We start from the raw sequence: 15020 nt of genomic DNA on the forward strand, positions 1-15020 counted from the left end.
TAAACCACTGCCTGGCAGACTACTGCGTGAGGATCTGGTTGTTGAAGTCCACCGCACCATCCATGCTCATCATCATGCTGGGATCAGCAGGCATCAGGCCCCCGCCATTCGGCATGAGGCCGGCGGGAGCAGCGAGCGAGAGGAGGCCGCGTCCCAGCTCGCCGACGGGGTGGAGCGGGAGGACCGACGCCTCCATGGTGTTGCCGTCAAAGATGACCATGTTCTGGATGGGCTGCTGGGTCTGGCCGAGGACGTTGATGACGTCCTGCGCCAGCTGGCCTCCGAGAATGGCGGTGACGGGGGCCATCTCGCTGCCGATGTTTTGCAGGAAGCCGCGCAGGACCTCGGAGCGCAGCGTCTCCGAGGGCAGGCCGAGCTGGGCGTGCTTGGCCGTGGCGAGCTTGGTGAAGAGGCCGAGGTCCTCCTTTGTGTGGCTGGGGAGGCGGCCGCTGTTGAGCACCTGGAAGTCCCAGAGGGCGCGCAGGCACGAGATGACGGGGCTGACGGCCTTTTTCCTGCGCGCGCTTTTTGCGTACTCGTCGGGCAGGGTGGCGCCGTCGCTGGCGAGGTACCAGGTCGAGTAGAGCTCGCGCTTGGTCACCATCTCGATGGTCTTGCCGCCTTCCTTTTTGGTGTTGACGGCGACGACGCTGCGGGTCCGCGTCTCTGGCGCGAGCTTGGTGGCGACGTTGCCGAGGTCGCGCTCGATGACGTAGTCGTGCTCGATGAGGTCGGAGAAGACGAAGCCGTAGAGGCCCTGGGTGCCGGCGGCGTAAAAGGCGCGCTGGTGCAGGCGGGTGGCGGTGTTGATGATGTTGAGGGAGTCCGGGTCGAGGTCGGTGGCGATGACGATGTCGAACGCAGAGAAGTAGCTCGTGCCCTTGGACTTGATGCCCTCGGCGTCGACGTTGACGCGGACGCGCGGGTTGAGCTTCTGGATGGCGGCGGCGGCGGCCTGCGCGCGGTTCTGCCCGACGTGGTGCTCCTCTTCGGAGAGGAAGAACTGGGAGCCCAGATCTGATTCCGAGACGGGGGCGCCGTCGAGGATGGTGAGGGAGCCGATGCCGGCGAGGACAAGGTTCTTTGCGATTTCGTTGGCGAGGGCCTTCATTGTGATGAGGAGGATGTTGGCGTTGCGGATCTTTTCCTGGGCCTTTATGCCCCAGAGGCGGATTTGACGGTCGTAGAGCGCAATTTCATCTAGTAGAAACTGTCAGTTTGTCCGTACGGTCTCATGTAGGTAGATGGCTCAGGCCTACGTACCTGCGCTCATGCCCGGCGCCGGAGCTGGGATATTTGGAAGCATGTCGTTGCCCATGAAGATTTGCTGCTGTCCGTTCTGCTGGAGGATCTGAGGCATGAACATCTCGCCCGTGGGCAACATGCCGGGAAGGATGCCGGGCATGGCTCCGGGGATGACTTCCTGCAACGCTTCCGGGAGTACCTGGTCCATTGGCGCGGCTTGCATGCTAGGATCGAACCCGTTGGAGGGATTGGGAAAAGGCATGTGAGGCAGAGCGGTTTCCTGAGCTGACGCGTTGCTACTCGGGGCCGCGGTTTCTTGTGCGGGTTGCTGTGCTGGCTGCTGCTGCGCCTGCGTCTCTGGCACCGGCGTCTCCTTCGTTTGCGGTTGCTCCTCCATGATGAAGTCAGGAGATAAGAGTGATGTCGATTGATGAGAATGTGTGGATCTAAAAAGGATGTTGTCCTCGTATCCTGTGGAATTGAGTCGCGAATCGTCAGGGCAGCTCAGTAAGTCATGCGCGTCGTCGTTTGGCTCGTGAGATGAGTTGGCGCAATGAAGCGAGAGTTGAGAGGTGAGACCGCGTCAAGTGAGATCGGTTTTGAGTCCGTCGTAAAAGATGTGAAGGGGGTATCGCAGGTTTCGCTCATCCAATGACGGAAGCAGCAAAAAAGAAATTGATGGATTTTCCAGAGGGAAAAATTCCAGACAGAAGGAAGTGATGGCGATATATGAGAATGACCTCTCACCTCACAAAGCAAGGCTGAGGACGGGATGGGTTCACTTTGAGGTCGAGGCTAAGGTACCTTAGGAGGCAGGTAATAGAGCAAGCTTCGACAAGGAAGGCAGCTTCGACAAAAGAATTGTTAACGCGGCGGCCCTGTTACGGTACCTAAAGTAAGTAAGGTAGGTACGTAGAACGCTCGCATGGAACGCAGTCCTCGGCGTCCCTAACACGGATAACGCGCTAAGGCCACGCTTAAGTGGTACCTTAGCTTAGCAGAGTGTTACATACTAAGATGATGTATCCCGTAGCATTTTGGTGCCGACGCCCCTCTCTCCCCCGTTGCCTCACTGGTTCTTACAGGTACGAAACCCCGCGATGGGCAGGGCCAGGGGGGTCTCTCTTTAGCGGGTGCAGCAGGGCGATTCCACCGCTTTCACTGGCTGTCTGCTCATTTGCTCGCCTCCTATCGAGGGGGACTTGGAACAGAAATCCAAGCACCAGCAACAGCACCACCACCAGCGGTCAGCGGCACTTCAGTCCAACTCCAACTTGTATCATCAACCAACCATCTTTGCTTTTCCGCCGACCTGCTGACGACACAACCCGAGCTGCATCGACGGCCGTTCGCGCTAGCTCCGTCTGGCCCTCTTGTCTGCACTCATACTCTGCCCGCTTCTACCACCTATAGCACCAAAACCAAAGCTCCAGACTCCCACCACTCTTCGATTCACTACTTGCGACGAGGGTCAATACTGGGGCCAGCGATCGCCCTTCGCGTACACTACCTTTGTTAGTGCAATCCTGGTGGATGGAGGAGGTTCAGCCCGTACGCCCAAGTTACACTCCCACGGGCGGTTACGCCTCTCATCCTCTTCTGTGCGACGATCTCGCCTTATCTGCTGGCTATTGACACTTCTACCCTCTTCTAGTCGCCGCCCCGATCGATAACCCTCCAGGTAGCTGGATCACGAATCTTTACTGCTCGGCCGCCTTCACTCGATCCCACTAAACCCCATAATTTCCACCCGTCGAACCGGCGCTCCCACTCTCGCCGTGGCCTATCTCACGTCGACAGTAACGAGCGCAGCACCAGGAGACTTTCACAGATCGGTTTGTCTCCTGGCGCGTGCGTCGCTAAGCCCTTGAAACCTTCGTCAACGAAGCATGTCGTCACAACGGCCAGACCCGAGCCAACGTATTCAGAGGCACGACGACGACGAAGACGACGACGGCTACCCGCCCCTGCCACCACACCGCAGGCTTCCTCCACTACCGCCGATTTCTAGAGACACGAGTCGCCTCACCTTCTCCCCAAACACCACACGACGACATCCCTGGGAGCCTGAGCCTTACACTACGCAGGACCAAGCCGAAACCTACTACCAGCTCACGCGGCACATGGCTGATCGGAATTTTCAGGCCGAGTACGACGAGCTCGTGGGCAACAGTTTGAGTGGCTTCACGGCATTTATGTCTCAGGCGCAAGACGACTTTGGTTTCTCCCGAAACAACAGCCTTGGCTGGAGCCAAAACTCAAATTTGCTAGATATCTTGCAAAACGACCAGAACGACCAGCGAGACGACGACGATAACACCCGGCGCCAACCCCTCCAGTTGCCCCCAGTCTTTGGGTACAGAACTACCAGGACAATTAGCGGGCGTCAACGAACTGACGGCACGGAAGACGACTTGGAAGCAGTCAGAGCTCTGTGGAATAGGAGAGCCCAGTACAGCTCCTCACCCTTTTCGCCGCCCAGGATGCCTCCCAATCAATCCCCGCCAAATCTTTCGCCTCTACCTCCGTCAGAGGAATACCCGGAGGAGAATCGGAGGGTGAAGAGGAGAAAGCTGGACTCTGAACGAATTGCCCAGAGCTTCACGGGGTTTCGATATGGACGGTATGGCCAGGTCGAGTCAGGTCAACTAAAGATGGAAATCATGAGCTGTGATGGGGGACTGTATGAGAACGCCACCCTTCACGCCCACGAAAACATCCTCAAGGACGACAAGACTGTATACTGCACACAGTCTAATCGCTGCAACATCATTCTGCGGCACCAAGGTGGTACGGCTTTCAGCTTGAAGGAGCTTGTCATAAAGGCGCCGGCATCGAATTACTCTTCACCGTAAGTATCTCAAGTTTCCCCTATTTTCTGGGAGCTGTATCTAACAGATACACGTAGCGTACGGGAGGGTATGATCTTTGTCTCTATGAATCAGGATGAGCTTCTTAGACGAACGGCGGAATACGAAATACAATATGCTCCGCAAAGATCAGGTCGCACAACGGCTACCAGAGCACTAGCCCCGATAATCTCAATACGGCATCACGAAGACGGAACGACTGTAACGAGAACGCACACTCGGCAGAGACGGCTATACAGTCTGGGACACGATGACGATGAAAATGAGAGTCGGACAGCACAGATCCCGCCGGAATTCACCACACACTTGCCACCCTTCAACATCACCACCGAATGCAGTTACGAAGAGACCGACGATGATGATACACCTAGAATCACTGCGAATCGAACTGCTCCCAATAGAATTGGGTCCTTGCCGTTTGAGAGTGACAGCAGCGACGACGGCAATCCATTTGCATCCGACTTTGAAGATTATTCCTTCACAAACCGGCGCCGTGACCCTACTGATATGTCACTGGCAGAGGCTGTTGAGGCGAATCAAATGGCAACGCAGGAGGCTGTTCGGGCTGTCAGTGGTGGACGTGGTCTCATGGCGCCGCATGCCAAGTTCTTTATTGAGAAGGACAAGAGCAAATGCACAATACGCTTTGATCCGCCAGTTGCTGGAAGGTTCATACTCTTGAAGATGTGGAGTAGCAGTCGTGCGGCTGGCAGCAATATCGATATACAAGCGGTCCTTGCCAAAGGATTCGCTGGACCGCGGTATTTTCCTTCAGTGGAGTTGAGATGAATGGGTGTGGTGGACCAGGGAATGAAAGGAAAGGGGTTTACGAAAACTTAATGACGGGAGGATAGTTCTATTCTCAGGATGACTTTCTCGACCAACACGTCGACGGCGTTCAGGTTCTGTGGCCAGCAATAGCTAGGCTGGTCAAGTGTGACTCGGAAGTCACCTATATTATACCAAGTGCGAATATACCAGGATTGGGAGATGATGTAAGAATTTCCATGTGCCTCTGAAAGTGCAGTGTATGATGTGACATATCTGACGCTGCAAGTCTGGTCCGCGAGTAGTTCTAAAGAGGTTTTGTATAAGGAACTGACTACCATCATATCCACAGCTCAAGAAGATGTGTTCCGTTATAGAAATGGGTTCTCAATGTTCAAAGACTTTAGAAAAAGACCCAGGTCGTTGTAAATGTGGTCGTTAGTCAGTCATGAATTGATTTCATTCTTACCTTTGATTCGACATTCCACACGAGCCCACCAATCGGCCGGCACCAATTGTCACTCAGCTAGCGCAAAACTCGGAGTGCACCACGCACCTCACACTTACACTCAACCAAGGGAATAGCCAAAGCAGAGTTTATCACCCTCGAGGCCATACTTTACACCCTCATTCTTTGGCGAATTACCCAGGTCTAGGGAACCACTTGTTTTTCAAAAGGCAGAACAGCGCTTAAAAAGGAGGAATATCCACCAGAAAACCATCATGAGCCACGAACTCACGCTCATCGTCGCGGCGACGCGCAACATGGGCATCGGCGCCAAGGGCGGCCTGCCGTGGACGGGACTGAAGAAGGAGATGGCTTACTTTGCGCGCGTGACGAAGAGGCTTTCTCCACAGGTACGTAGAAGGCCATATCTTCCTTCTCCTGCTCAACTCGCTTCATAGGAGATGGGAGTCTTGAACATTTTCTTGAAGCCTAGTCTCACTGGCGGCTACTGCGACATGATATCGCATGAGAACCTCATCACAGCGCACAAGTGCCGTTCTATGGCTGACAAGACAATCGGGCTCTAGGCACCCTCAGACGCCCTCAACGCCGTAATCATGGGCCGCAAGACGTGGGACAGCATCCCGCCCCGCTTCAGACCTCTCAAAGGCCGCCTCAACATCGTCATCAGCCGCTCTCACCCTGCTTCGTTGGACACTTCTTCTTCGGCTGCAGGTACGGACACGGCGGCGGTCACGGATTTCGAAAAGGACGCAGTAAAGGTCTCCTCGCTGGACCAGGCCCTCGCGTTCCTCCGCTCCGATGCCAGCGGAGCCGCGGCCGGCAAGCTGGGCAAGGTGTTTGTCATTGGCGGCGCGCAGATCTACGGCGCGGCGCTCGAGGTGCCCGAGGCCAAGAGGGTTCTGCTGACGAGGGTTATGGGGGAGTTTGAGTGTGATGCGTTTTTCCCGCTGGAACTTGGCGGCGAGGGCGAGGGGAGCGAATGGGCTCAGGTTGAGAAGAAGGGGCTTGACGAGTGGGTTGGGGAGGAGGTTGAGGGGGGTGAGATTGAGGAGAATGGGACAAGGTATGAGTTCCAGATGTGGGAGAAGATTTGATCTCGTAATTTTTGGGTCATGAATATTCTTTTCCCTTTTGCTCATCTCATAGTACAGGAAGGAGCGATAAGATGACTACATTACAAGAAATGCTGAGTTGGATGGACTCTTATTCGTGATCCTCCATTCTGTCTGGGAACCTTTAATATGCGTTGGTGATTGTACAAAATTACAAGGCCTGCAGCATCTCCCTTCCCCATGCCAGGCTCTACAGTCTGCGACGTCCGTCAAATGCTGTACATGATTCTCATCATCTTCCCCAAAAATCGATACACTACGGCGACCCACGAATCGTTCAGAATGTCTGATCCGCTGCCATACGACTACCCTCCACCCTCTCTCTCTCTCTCCGAATCCTTCTCTTACGCCTTTACCGCCGCCTGCTCCTGGTCACCCCCAAGCTTCGCAACATCCCCCTTGACCTGCGGCCCAACAGCATCAACAAGAGCAAACATCTCCCTCACATCCCTCTTGAACACTTTAGCCGGCGCCACCAGAATGTCCTCCACGGGCGCCGCCTCGAGGTCCTGCAGCGTAGCGCGCATCCACCCGACCACGGCAGCGACCTGTCGCAGGTCGGCATCCTCGCGGCTCTTGAACAGGTTCCGCCACACGGCGGCGCCGAGGACTTTATCGTCCTTGACGACGCCCTCGTCGTAAGCGGCGATGAGGCCGCGCCACTGGACAAAGATTTCCTTGAGGTAGCGCTGGCGGAGGGCGGACGAGGTCATGCCGTGGTTGAGGTGCATCATGCGCTCGCAGTCGAAGAAGAACTGGTCGATGAACTGGTGCTGCAGGTTGCGGGAGCTGTCGCGGTCGAGGCAGCGCAGGCGGGCGAGGACGAGGTACATGTGCAGCATCGTGGCTTGTGACCAGGAGCTGAAACCCGGTTGGAGGTCGAGGACTGTTAATGGATGTGTCAGTATCACTGCGATTACAACTCAAACATGGGAGGGATGGGAGGCAGAGAGGAAATAGTTAAAACGCACATTGCAACCACGGCCCAATGGGGTCTCCAACCTCCTCCCCCTCGGCCGTCATGCGCACCATATCCTTGGCGCGCTCCTGCTCCGAGATCTTGTACAGCGCCGGCGACGAACAGATCTTGTATAGCGCCTCGAGGCGGGAGGTGGTCAGGGTCGCGGCCATGGTCTTTGGCGCGGCGGCCATCATGCCCGACGCAATGGCCTGCTTGAGTCCGCCGGACGACGGCGCCGCCTCCCGCCGCGTCGCCGTCTGGCTGAAGTGCCTCCTTCCCATGGTGGTAGTCGCGGCTGGGCCGCCGGTCTTGGATGTCGTCAGTACCGCCGCTCGGCGCGCCGTCGCGGCGATGGATATCTGCTGGGACGGCGATGCGGACGCCAGGTCGGCGGTGGCGCGTAGGCTCCGGGCTAGGAGTCTTGCCTGGTATCGGCAGCTTTGGCAGGCCATCTTGAAGGTTATTGCTGATTCGGGATATCAGGGATATCAGAGAAAGGACCGGGTTCCGTGTCTTATCTAGGAATGTTGCGTGTGTGATAGGTGTAAAGGGGGTCGTCGATTCATTCGAAAGTGAATGCGGTCAATCAAGGTCTCGTGAGCCGAAGAATCGGGGTATTGGACGTTGACCAGCAGCTTGGGCCCAGAAACGCGGAGCTCACAAAAAGTCTGGACGTCATCCAAAAAAAAGTTCATGAACACATCGAATTGGAAATTTCGAGCTAGCACATGCCAGGCCGGCGGAACTTCGGGCCATGTCCACCACGCCTGCGTACCGTGCTTCTCTCGAAGACTAGACACTGTAGGCAAACACCATTCAGCTTCTTTGGATTGACAATGCAACGACGCTCAATTACCTTGACTTCGATCTTGGCGTTTTGCATGCTGTAGTTTAGAAACAGAAATCGGCTACTTTTCTTCCCCCCAAGGTGTCGTCGAACTTCATGGACGGCCCATAAAGCGCACTTTCTCACAATGAGCCTTATTCCAGGCTCGTTACTTTGCACCTAAAGTCATTCAGAGCCTTGGGAACGCTCATATCTGATGTTAAAGCAGAGATTAAGCTCGTAGTGGCCGCGTACGTATGTCGGCAATTCTATCTCCTACAATTCTCGTAACCAATCATACATCGAGTCTTACAATGCGAAGCTTTCCATAAAGCCTCTCTTATGGTGTGCCCAAAGTCTGAGTCTAAGCCAGAGCCAATTTAGACATTCCGCGGGCGCAGCCGTCATCGCATGGTTGTTCTGATTCTATCGGCACGGCTGTCCTCATTTAACGCACTTTGGAAAAGACCAGCGAGGCATTCGTCCCGCCAAAGCCAAAGCTGTTGGAAATAGCAACGTTGACCTGTTTCGCTTGTGCCTCGAGGGGTACCATATTCATGGATCCCCCGACATTTGGATTCTCGAGGTTCAGCGTAGGCGGCACGATATCCTTTTGGTTAAGAGTCAGAGGAAAACATTCAGTTGGGCAGAAAAAGACCAAAAAAGTCTGGGGAAGATAAGGTTCTGGTTTCAGAAACCAAATAGCCGCGACTCACCTCTGCAACCGATAGCACGGCGAACAGGGCCTCGATGGCGCCAGCCGCCCCTAGCAGATGGCCAACGGCACCTTTGGTGCTGCTCACAGTCACCTGCGACTCGTCCGCGTAACCCTCCTCGCCTGTCATGATGCTTCGTATCGCGGAAGCTTCTGCCGCATCGCCAACCTGTGTCCCTGTTGCATGCGCGTTGATGTAGCTCACCTCGGCCGGTCGAACTTCCGCGTTCTTCAGAGCAAGCTTCATGGCGCGGAATGCTCCGTGTCCGTCTTCCCGCGGGGCCGTCATGTGATGCGCGTCGCCGCTGCACCCGTAGCCCCTCACCTCCGCGTAGATGTTGGCTCCGCGGGCCTTGGCGTGCTCGAGTTCCTCCAGGACAAGGACTGCCGACCCCTCCGAAACGACGAAACCATTTCGGTCGCGGTCGAAGGGACGACAACTGGCGTGGGGGTGGTGGTTGTAAGCTGTGGAGAGGGACCTTGCCCTCCCGAAACCAGCAAAGGTCAGGGGATGGATGCAGGATTCCGTTCCGCCGGCAACCATGACGTCGGCATCACCAAAAGCAATGAATCGCATCGCATCTCCAATGGAATGAGCACCCGTTGTACAGGCGGTTGTGACGGAATGGTTGGGGCCTTGCAATCCGTACTTCATAGAGATATGGCCGGCGGCCAAGTTGATGAGAATCTTGGGAACGAAGAGTGGTGAAACCTTCTTGTAGCCCTACCAGAACAGACTTTAGCTTGGCTTCGCTTGTCGATCACTGCAGCGAGATCTCACTTGTTGGTTGAAGGCCAAGCTCGTCTCGTAAATCTCCTCGAGATTTCCTATACCGCTGCCAAGACACACGCCCGTGGCCTCCTTGTCCTCTTGGCTCTGCGGATTCCACCCGGCATCTTTCATTGCCATGTCGGCGCATGCTACGGCGTACTGGGCAAACTTGGACATACGACGTTGTTCCGTGGCGTCCAGCCAGTCACCCGGCCGCCACTGATCGGGACCTGAGCCATGACTGGGGACTACGCCAGCAACTGTGCTCGTCAGGTCTTTCCAGCGGCTTCGCGGCTCAAAGTCAGCCACACTGGTGATGGCAGATTCTCCAGCCAACAGACGTTTCCACGTGGTACGCACGCCAACACCGAAGGGCGAAATGGCGCCGAGCCCTGTCACGACAACTCGTCGCATGACTCTTGTGCCATAGCCAGGGTCAATATCTGTGTGTCGTTTTGAACTACAGACGCACCGACATGTAAATGGGGGGAATAAGGTAGCAAACGACAAAGTGGAAAGGGCGGGGATGAAAAGGGGAGAGGCTGCGCTGGGGCGATGTGTCTATCGCAGGTAGGGATGATGGTGATTTGGTACGGTAGGGTCCTCCGTGTCAATGGCTAAGCCGGCAGCGATGGTGAAGGACGGTTGTGCGGTCTGTAGGACAGGTGAAGTCGGAACAATGTTACGGATAGGTTAGTAGAGATGTAGGAAAAACCGCGGTCGGGTCGCTTCTGCTGCGGCGCCGCACAGATGCAGTTTAGCGCGTTCTTGATGGGAGAGTACGTACTCGGCACTCGCTAAGGTGAGGTGTCGAAAAGTGCAGATTGTCGACCTGTCGCTGCAGGGGCTGCATGCAAACACTGTGCTGTCAGAGGCTGTCAAAGCGAACAATGTACAGCTAAAAAGGGGGCTTTTTGGTGCTGAGGCCACAGTGTCGGGATCTCAGTAGCGTAAGGTATGGTACCTTATCTTGAGTTCCATTGACCCTCTTTTGGGTGAAATGCCCTGGGCCTAAATGGCGGCGGGGGACAAGTGCAGCGGGAAGCGGGGGACACTAACGTCGCCTCAATGGGGGTTTTGGGTCTGGAATTCTGGATTCAGCCTCTTAGGTGTCAGATGATTGGCTGGAATCGGGGACCTTGGCCTCTGCGTCGGAAACGCAACGCAACGCTGCGCAACGACACACGTTGCGACTGGCGCATGTGCTCTCACTCTCACTCACTCTTTCTTTCCCATCTTTCTCTTGACGTACAGTAGTCTCCCACAAGCCGACGCTTCTTCCATGTAAAAGAAGCTTTTCTTAACTTGCTTCTTTATTGCACCCTCATGAGACTGGGAGGTGACATCCTCTACCGCACCATCGGATCATCCTGCTCAACCTCACTCCAGGAGGTGAACTAGTCCAGCCATTCAAAGATCGCCAATCCCTGGAAGACGACATCTCATCTCACCAACCGTTCCATTGAGCCACGTTTCAGACATCGACGTCTTCCCGGCATTCCAAATCGTTATCATCGCCAGGTTGAGCAGCCAAGAGAAACAAACGAGCCCGCCAGGAACACAGGAACACACACGAACAGAGGGCACACTCGGAAGCTTGGCCATCCCGCCTTGCAGGGTCTCCCATCGCATTTCGGCATCTGCAAAACTCAACGTCCGCCTTCATCAAGTCCATCCCCGCAAACTTGCGGCTCTGTATCCGGGCCTCGAGTCGCCACACCACACTGCATCTGTGCTGAGTTGTGCCGCAGCTTGGTTTCAGCGTCGCATTTGTTTCCCTTCTTATCATCAATGACCACTCGTCCTATGAGAACTCTGCAACCACTTCGATCCAAATCTTCTTGTCCGAGCAGTGTCACCAGTCGGGAAACTCGCCTTCCTTGAGACTAGCCCCCATTCATGCCTTTGCCCTCGTCTTTCCCTCGACTTCTCTGGCCGTCCGATCATCCCACAGCATCACACCCCTCCACCATTATTCGCTCCAGTCATCGCCCTCACTCACCCTCGCCATCCTTTAGTCTGATCCCAGTCTGCGGATCGCCCGTCCTTTCCTGCCGAGCATCACCCTGTTTCCTGAGAGCACGGGGTCGGCCCTCCTGCGTACCAGGCACTACTAAGCACCTGCGAGGTTGATTCATTCGAGTCCCAGGTCCAATCACGCCACACTCACTGTAGGCCTCGAAAGAGACTCTGTACATACCAGAGGCTTATCGAGTACAACCAGAGGCTCATTTTTAGCCTTTGCTTCATGTTGGTCTGGGATCGGCGCTCGTAGCTCGTACCTCTGCGGGTTCCCGTCTCCCGCCTCTCACACACACTCTCTCTCTCCTAACGCCATCCGCCTAGACACTTTAGACTCTCCCCCCTATATAGAAACCCACTGCCTCCTCCTGCTTTTGGACGTTTTGACCCTGTCGTCGATGATTGTGCTCCCACACTCCTGGGAATACTTTCAACATGCCCCAACCATCTAATGGCAAGTCGTCTGGTACGGCTTCAGGACCCATGATGGCGGACAACGATCGCGGGCTCGATACCAAAGCGGAGGTGGAGGTCAGTGGGCGCGAGATCAATCCCGCCGACTCTACCACCTCAAGATTCTCAGACCGTGACCCGGTCGAGGACTTGAAAGAGAGGCTCTCGCAATGGGGTGAGTCAAGTGTCTATCACGGCTATGATGATGAAGATGAGCAAGGGTCCGAACATGAACTTCTCTTAGATCCGAGTCTGCCCGAAGAGTACGAGACGAGAATTCGTAACGCGGCATCGACGCCAATCGAAGAGGTCGACGATGAGTTGGCTATGAAGAGGGAGGAGGAGGAGGACTCGCCGTATCCCGAAGTACGCGCAGCCGTTCGCAACTACGACGAAGATATGCCCTGCAACACCATCCGAGCCTGGACTATCGGTCTCATGTTGGTCACTGTTGGTGCCTCAATGAACACCTTGTTCTCACTACGACAGCCTTCCATCGGTCTTGGTCCTCTAATTGCGCAGATTATTGCATGGCCTATCGGTCAGGGTTGGGCCAAGGTGATGCCTACGAAGCAGTTCAAGACCTTTGGCATCAAGTGGAGCTTGAACCCGGGACCGTTCAACATCAAGGAGCACTCCATCATTGTCGTGATGGCTGGTGTCTCCTTTTCGGTTGCATACGCTACCGACATTATCCTGGCCCAGCTGGTGTTTTACAAGCAAGACTTTGGCATCGTCTTTCAACTGCTTCTCACCATTTCCACTCAGTCCTTGGGTTACGGAATTGCCGGCATCATGCGAAAGTTCCTCGGTGCGTACTCGTAAATAAACTTCAAGATTTAGGCTCGCTAACCTTACTATCAGTCTATCCGGCTGCTATGATCTGGCCCGGAAACTTGGTCTCCGTCACTTTGATGAATGCCATGTACGAGACGAATGACAGACCCGATCCCACTTTCATTGGTGGCAGCATGCCTCGATACAAGTGGTTCGGTATCATTGTTCTTGGCTCATTCTGCTACTATTGGATCCCCGGCTTCCTCGCGCAATTCCTTAGTATCATGGCATTCGCCACCTGGATTGCCCCGAACAATGTTATCATCAACCAGCTATTTGGTGGAACGAGTGGTCTGTCACTTCTGCCGTTGACTCTCGACTGGACTCAGATTTCCGGATTCGTTGGCTCCCCGCTCATTCCCCCATGGCACGCCATTGCCAACACCCTCATCGGTGTTGTTACCTTCTTCATCATCGGCTGCTCCGTCTTCCACTACAGCGGTGTGTGGTACGCTCAGTTCCTGCCCATGAGCGACTCGGGCACGTACGACAACACGGGTAACCCGTACAACACGTCTCGCATCCTTACCCCTCAGCTTACACTGAACGAGGAGGCGTACAAGAACTATTCACCGCTGTTCATCAGCACCACGTTCGCCATGTCGTACGGTCTGTCATTCGCTGCCATCGCTTCTTTGATCGTCTACACCTATCTGCACAACGGAAAGCAGATTTGGGCCCAGTACAGGAACAGCAACAAGGAGCAGCCCGATATCCACATGAAGCTCATGAGGAAGTACAAGGAGGCGCCGACTTGGTGGTACATGGGCCTCTTCGTGATCGTAAGTAACTTTGCTGGATTTTGGGGTCCGTCATGATGCACTAACACGCGTGCAGATGCTTGGTCTAGGTTTCGTGACTGTTCTGTACTACCCGACCAACCTGACCTGGTGGGCCTTCCTTTTGGCGGTGGCCATTTCGTTCGGCTTCTCGCTGCCCATTGGCATTATTCAGGCTGTCACGAACAACCAGATTGGTCTGAATGTGTTGACGGAGTTCATCTACGGCTACATCCAACCTGGGCGACCTCTCGCACTCATGATGTGAGTTACACTGTGTTCTAATCGACTTTCATCGACTCGTTTTGTGCTGACAAGTTACACAGCTTCAAGACTTTTGGCTACATCACCATGTCCCAGTCCCTCAGCTTCGTCTCTGACTTGAAGTTTGGCCACTACATGAAGATCCCGCCAAGAACCATGTTCATGTGCCAAGTCGTCGCAACCACCTTCTCCTGCTTCATCCAGATCGCCGTGCTCAACGCCGCGTTGAAGAACATCCCCGATGTCTGCACGCCGCACCAGGAGAACAAGTTCTCTTGCCCGGGCGGCCGCGTCTTCTTTGCCGGTACGTCGTCCCTACCCCTCAACCCACTCCCTCCCGTATCACAAAACTAACAGCCCCCGTCCACAGCATCCGTAATTTGGGGTCTCATCGGTCCCGCCCGCATGTTCTCCCCGGGCCAAGTCTACTCCGGCCTCTTCATCTTCTTCGGCCTCGGCGCCATCCTCCCCGTAATCTTCTACTTCGCCGCTCTCAAGTGGCCCAAGTCTCCCGTCAAGTACCTCATGGCGCCCCTCATCTTTGGCGGTGCCGGCGCCATCCCTCCCGCGACGCCCCTCAACTACCTCTCCTGGGGCATCGTCGGCTACGTCTTCCAGCACCACATTCGCAAGAAGCATTTTGGCTGGTGGTCGCGCCTCAACTACCTCACCTCGTCGGGTCTCGACCTCGGCCTGGCGCTCGCCACGCTCGTCATCTTCTTGGCTTTCACGCTTAACAAGATTGAGCCGCCTAAATGGTGGGGTAACGATATCGTGACTGCAACGATGGACGCGCAGGGCACGGCTATCCAGGCGACGCCCGCGCCTGGAACAAAGTTTGGTCCGACAAGCTGGTGAGTATCGACAATAGCTTTCGGCGTCAAAATAGGTTTAAAAGAGGGACTTGTATCACTAAAGAGCCGT

At 55.3% G+C, this 15020-nt stretch overlaps 7 protein-coding genes across 7 annotated transcripts; 3 read left to right on the forward strand and 4 right to left on the reverse strand.

Moving 5' to 3' along the window:
- Positions 1-19: 19 nt before the first annotated feature.
- On the reverse strand, positions 20-1642 carry CTAM01_06004 (ThiF family protein; the record flags this gene model as incomplete). The annotated part of the gene is made up of 2 exons (XM_060522034.1): positions 20-1200; positions 1264-1642. The coding sequence occupies 2 exons, from the start codon at positions 1640-1642 to the stop codon at positions 20-22; spliced, it is 1560 nt and encodes a 519-aa protein (XP_060383224.1).
- A 1492-nt stretch (positions 1643-3134) lies between these two features.
- Positions 3135-4904, forward strand: CTAM01_06005 (uncharacterized protein; the record flags this gene model as incomplete). The annotated part of the gene is made up of 2 exons (XM_060522035.1): positions 3135-4096; positions 4154-4904. The coding sequence occupies 2 exons, from the start codon at positions 3135-3137 to the stop codon at positions 4902-4904; spliced, it is 1713 nt and encodes a 570-aa protein (XP_060383225.1).
- Positions 4905-5606: 702 nt separating this feature from the next.
- CTAM01_06006 (dihydrofolate reductase) lies at positions 5607-6449 on the forward strand (the record flags this gene model as incomplete). Its single annotated transcript, XM_060522036.1, has 2 exons — positions 5607-5741; positions 5919-6449. 2 exons carry the CDS (start codon positions 5607-5609, stop codon positions 6447-6449), a joined length of 666 nt encoding a protein of 221 aa, XP_060383226.1.
- Positions 6450-6811: 362 nt separating this feature from the next.
- CTAM01_06007 (ubiquinol-cytochrome C chaperone) lies at positions 6812-7880 on the reverse strand (the record flags this gene model as incomplete). The annotated part of the gene is made up of 2 exons (XM_060522037.1): positions 6812-7353; positions 7439-7880. The coding sequence occupies 2 exons, from the start codon at positions 7878-7880 to the stop codon at positions 6812-6814; spliced, it is 984 nt and encodes a 327-aa protein (XP_060383227.1).
- Positions 7881-8702: 822 nt separating this feature from the next.
- CTAM01_06008 (3-oxoacyl-(acyl-carrier-protein) synthase 2) lies at positions 8703-10594 on the reverse strand (the record flags this gene model as incomplete). Its single annotated transcript, XM_060522038.1, has 4 exons — positions 8703-8864; positions 8971-9693; positions 9751-10302; positions 10529-10594. The coding sequence occupies 4 exons, from the start codon at positions 10592-10594 to the stop codon at positions 8703-8705; spliced, it is 1503 nt and encodes a 500-aa protein (XP_060383228.1).
- Positions 10595-11735: 1141 nt separating this feature from the next.
- CTAM01_06009 (uncharacterized protein) lies at positions 11736-11939 on the reverse strand (the record flags this gene model as incomplete). The annotated part of the gene is made up of 1 exon (XM_060522039.1): positions 11736-11939. The coding sequence occupies one exon, from the start codon at positions 11937-11939 to the stop codon at positions 11736-11738; it is 204 nt and encodes a 67-aa protein (XP_060383229.1).
- Positions 11940-12198: 259 nt separating this feature from the next.
- On the forward strand, positions 12199-14954 carry CTAM01_06010 (OPT family small oligopeptide transporter; the record flags this gene model as incomplete). Its single annotated transcript, XM_060522040.1, has 5 exons — positions 12199-13027; positions 13081-13835; positions 13891-14096; positions 14159-14400; positions 14467-14954. The coding sequence occupies 5 exons, from the start codon at positions 12199-12201 to the stop codon at positions 14952-14954; spliced, it is 2520 nt and encodes an 839-aa protein (XP_060383230.1).
- Between the last annotated feature and the right edge of the window lie 66 nt (positions 14955-15020).

This window comes from Colletotrichum tamarilloi, assembly GCF_030869305.1.
Source record: "Colletotrichum tamarilloi strain Tom-12 chromosome Unknown Scaffold_16.1, whole genome shotgun sequence".
Lineage (NCBI taxonomy): Eukaryota > Fungi > Ascomycota > Sordariomycetes > Glomerellales > Glomerellaceae > Colletotrichum > Colletotrichum tamarilloi.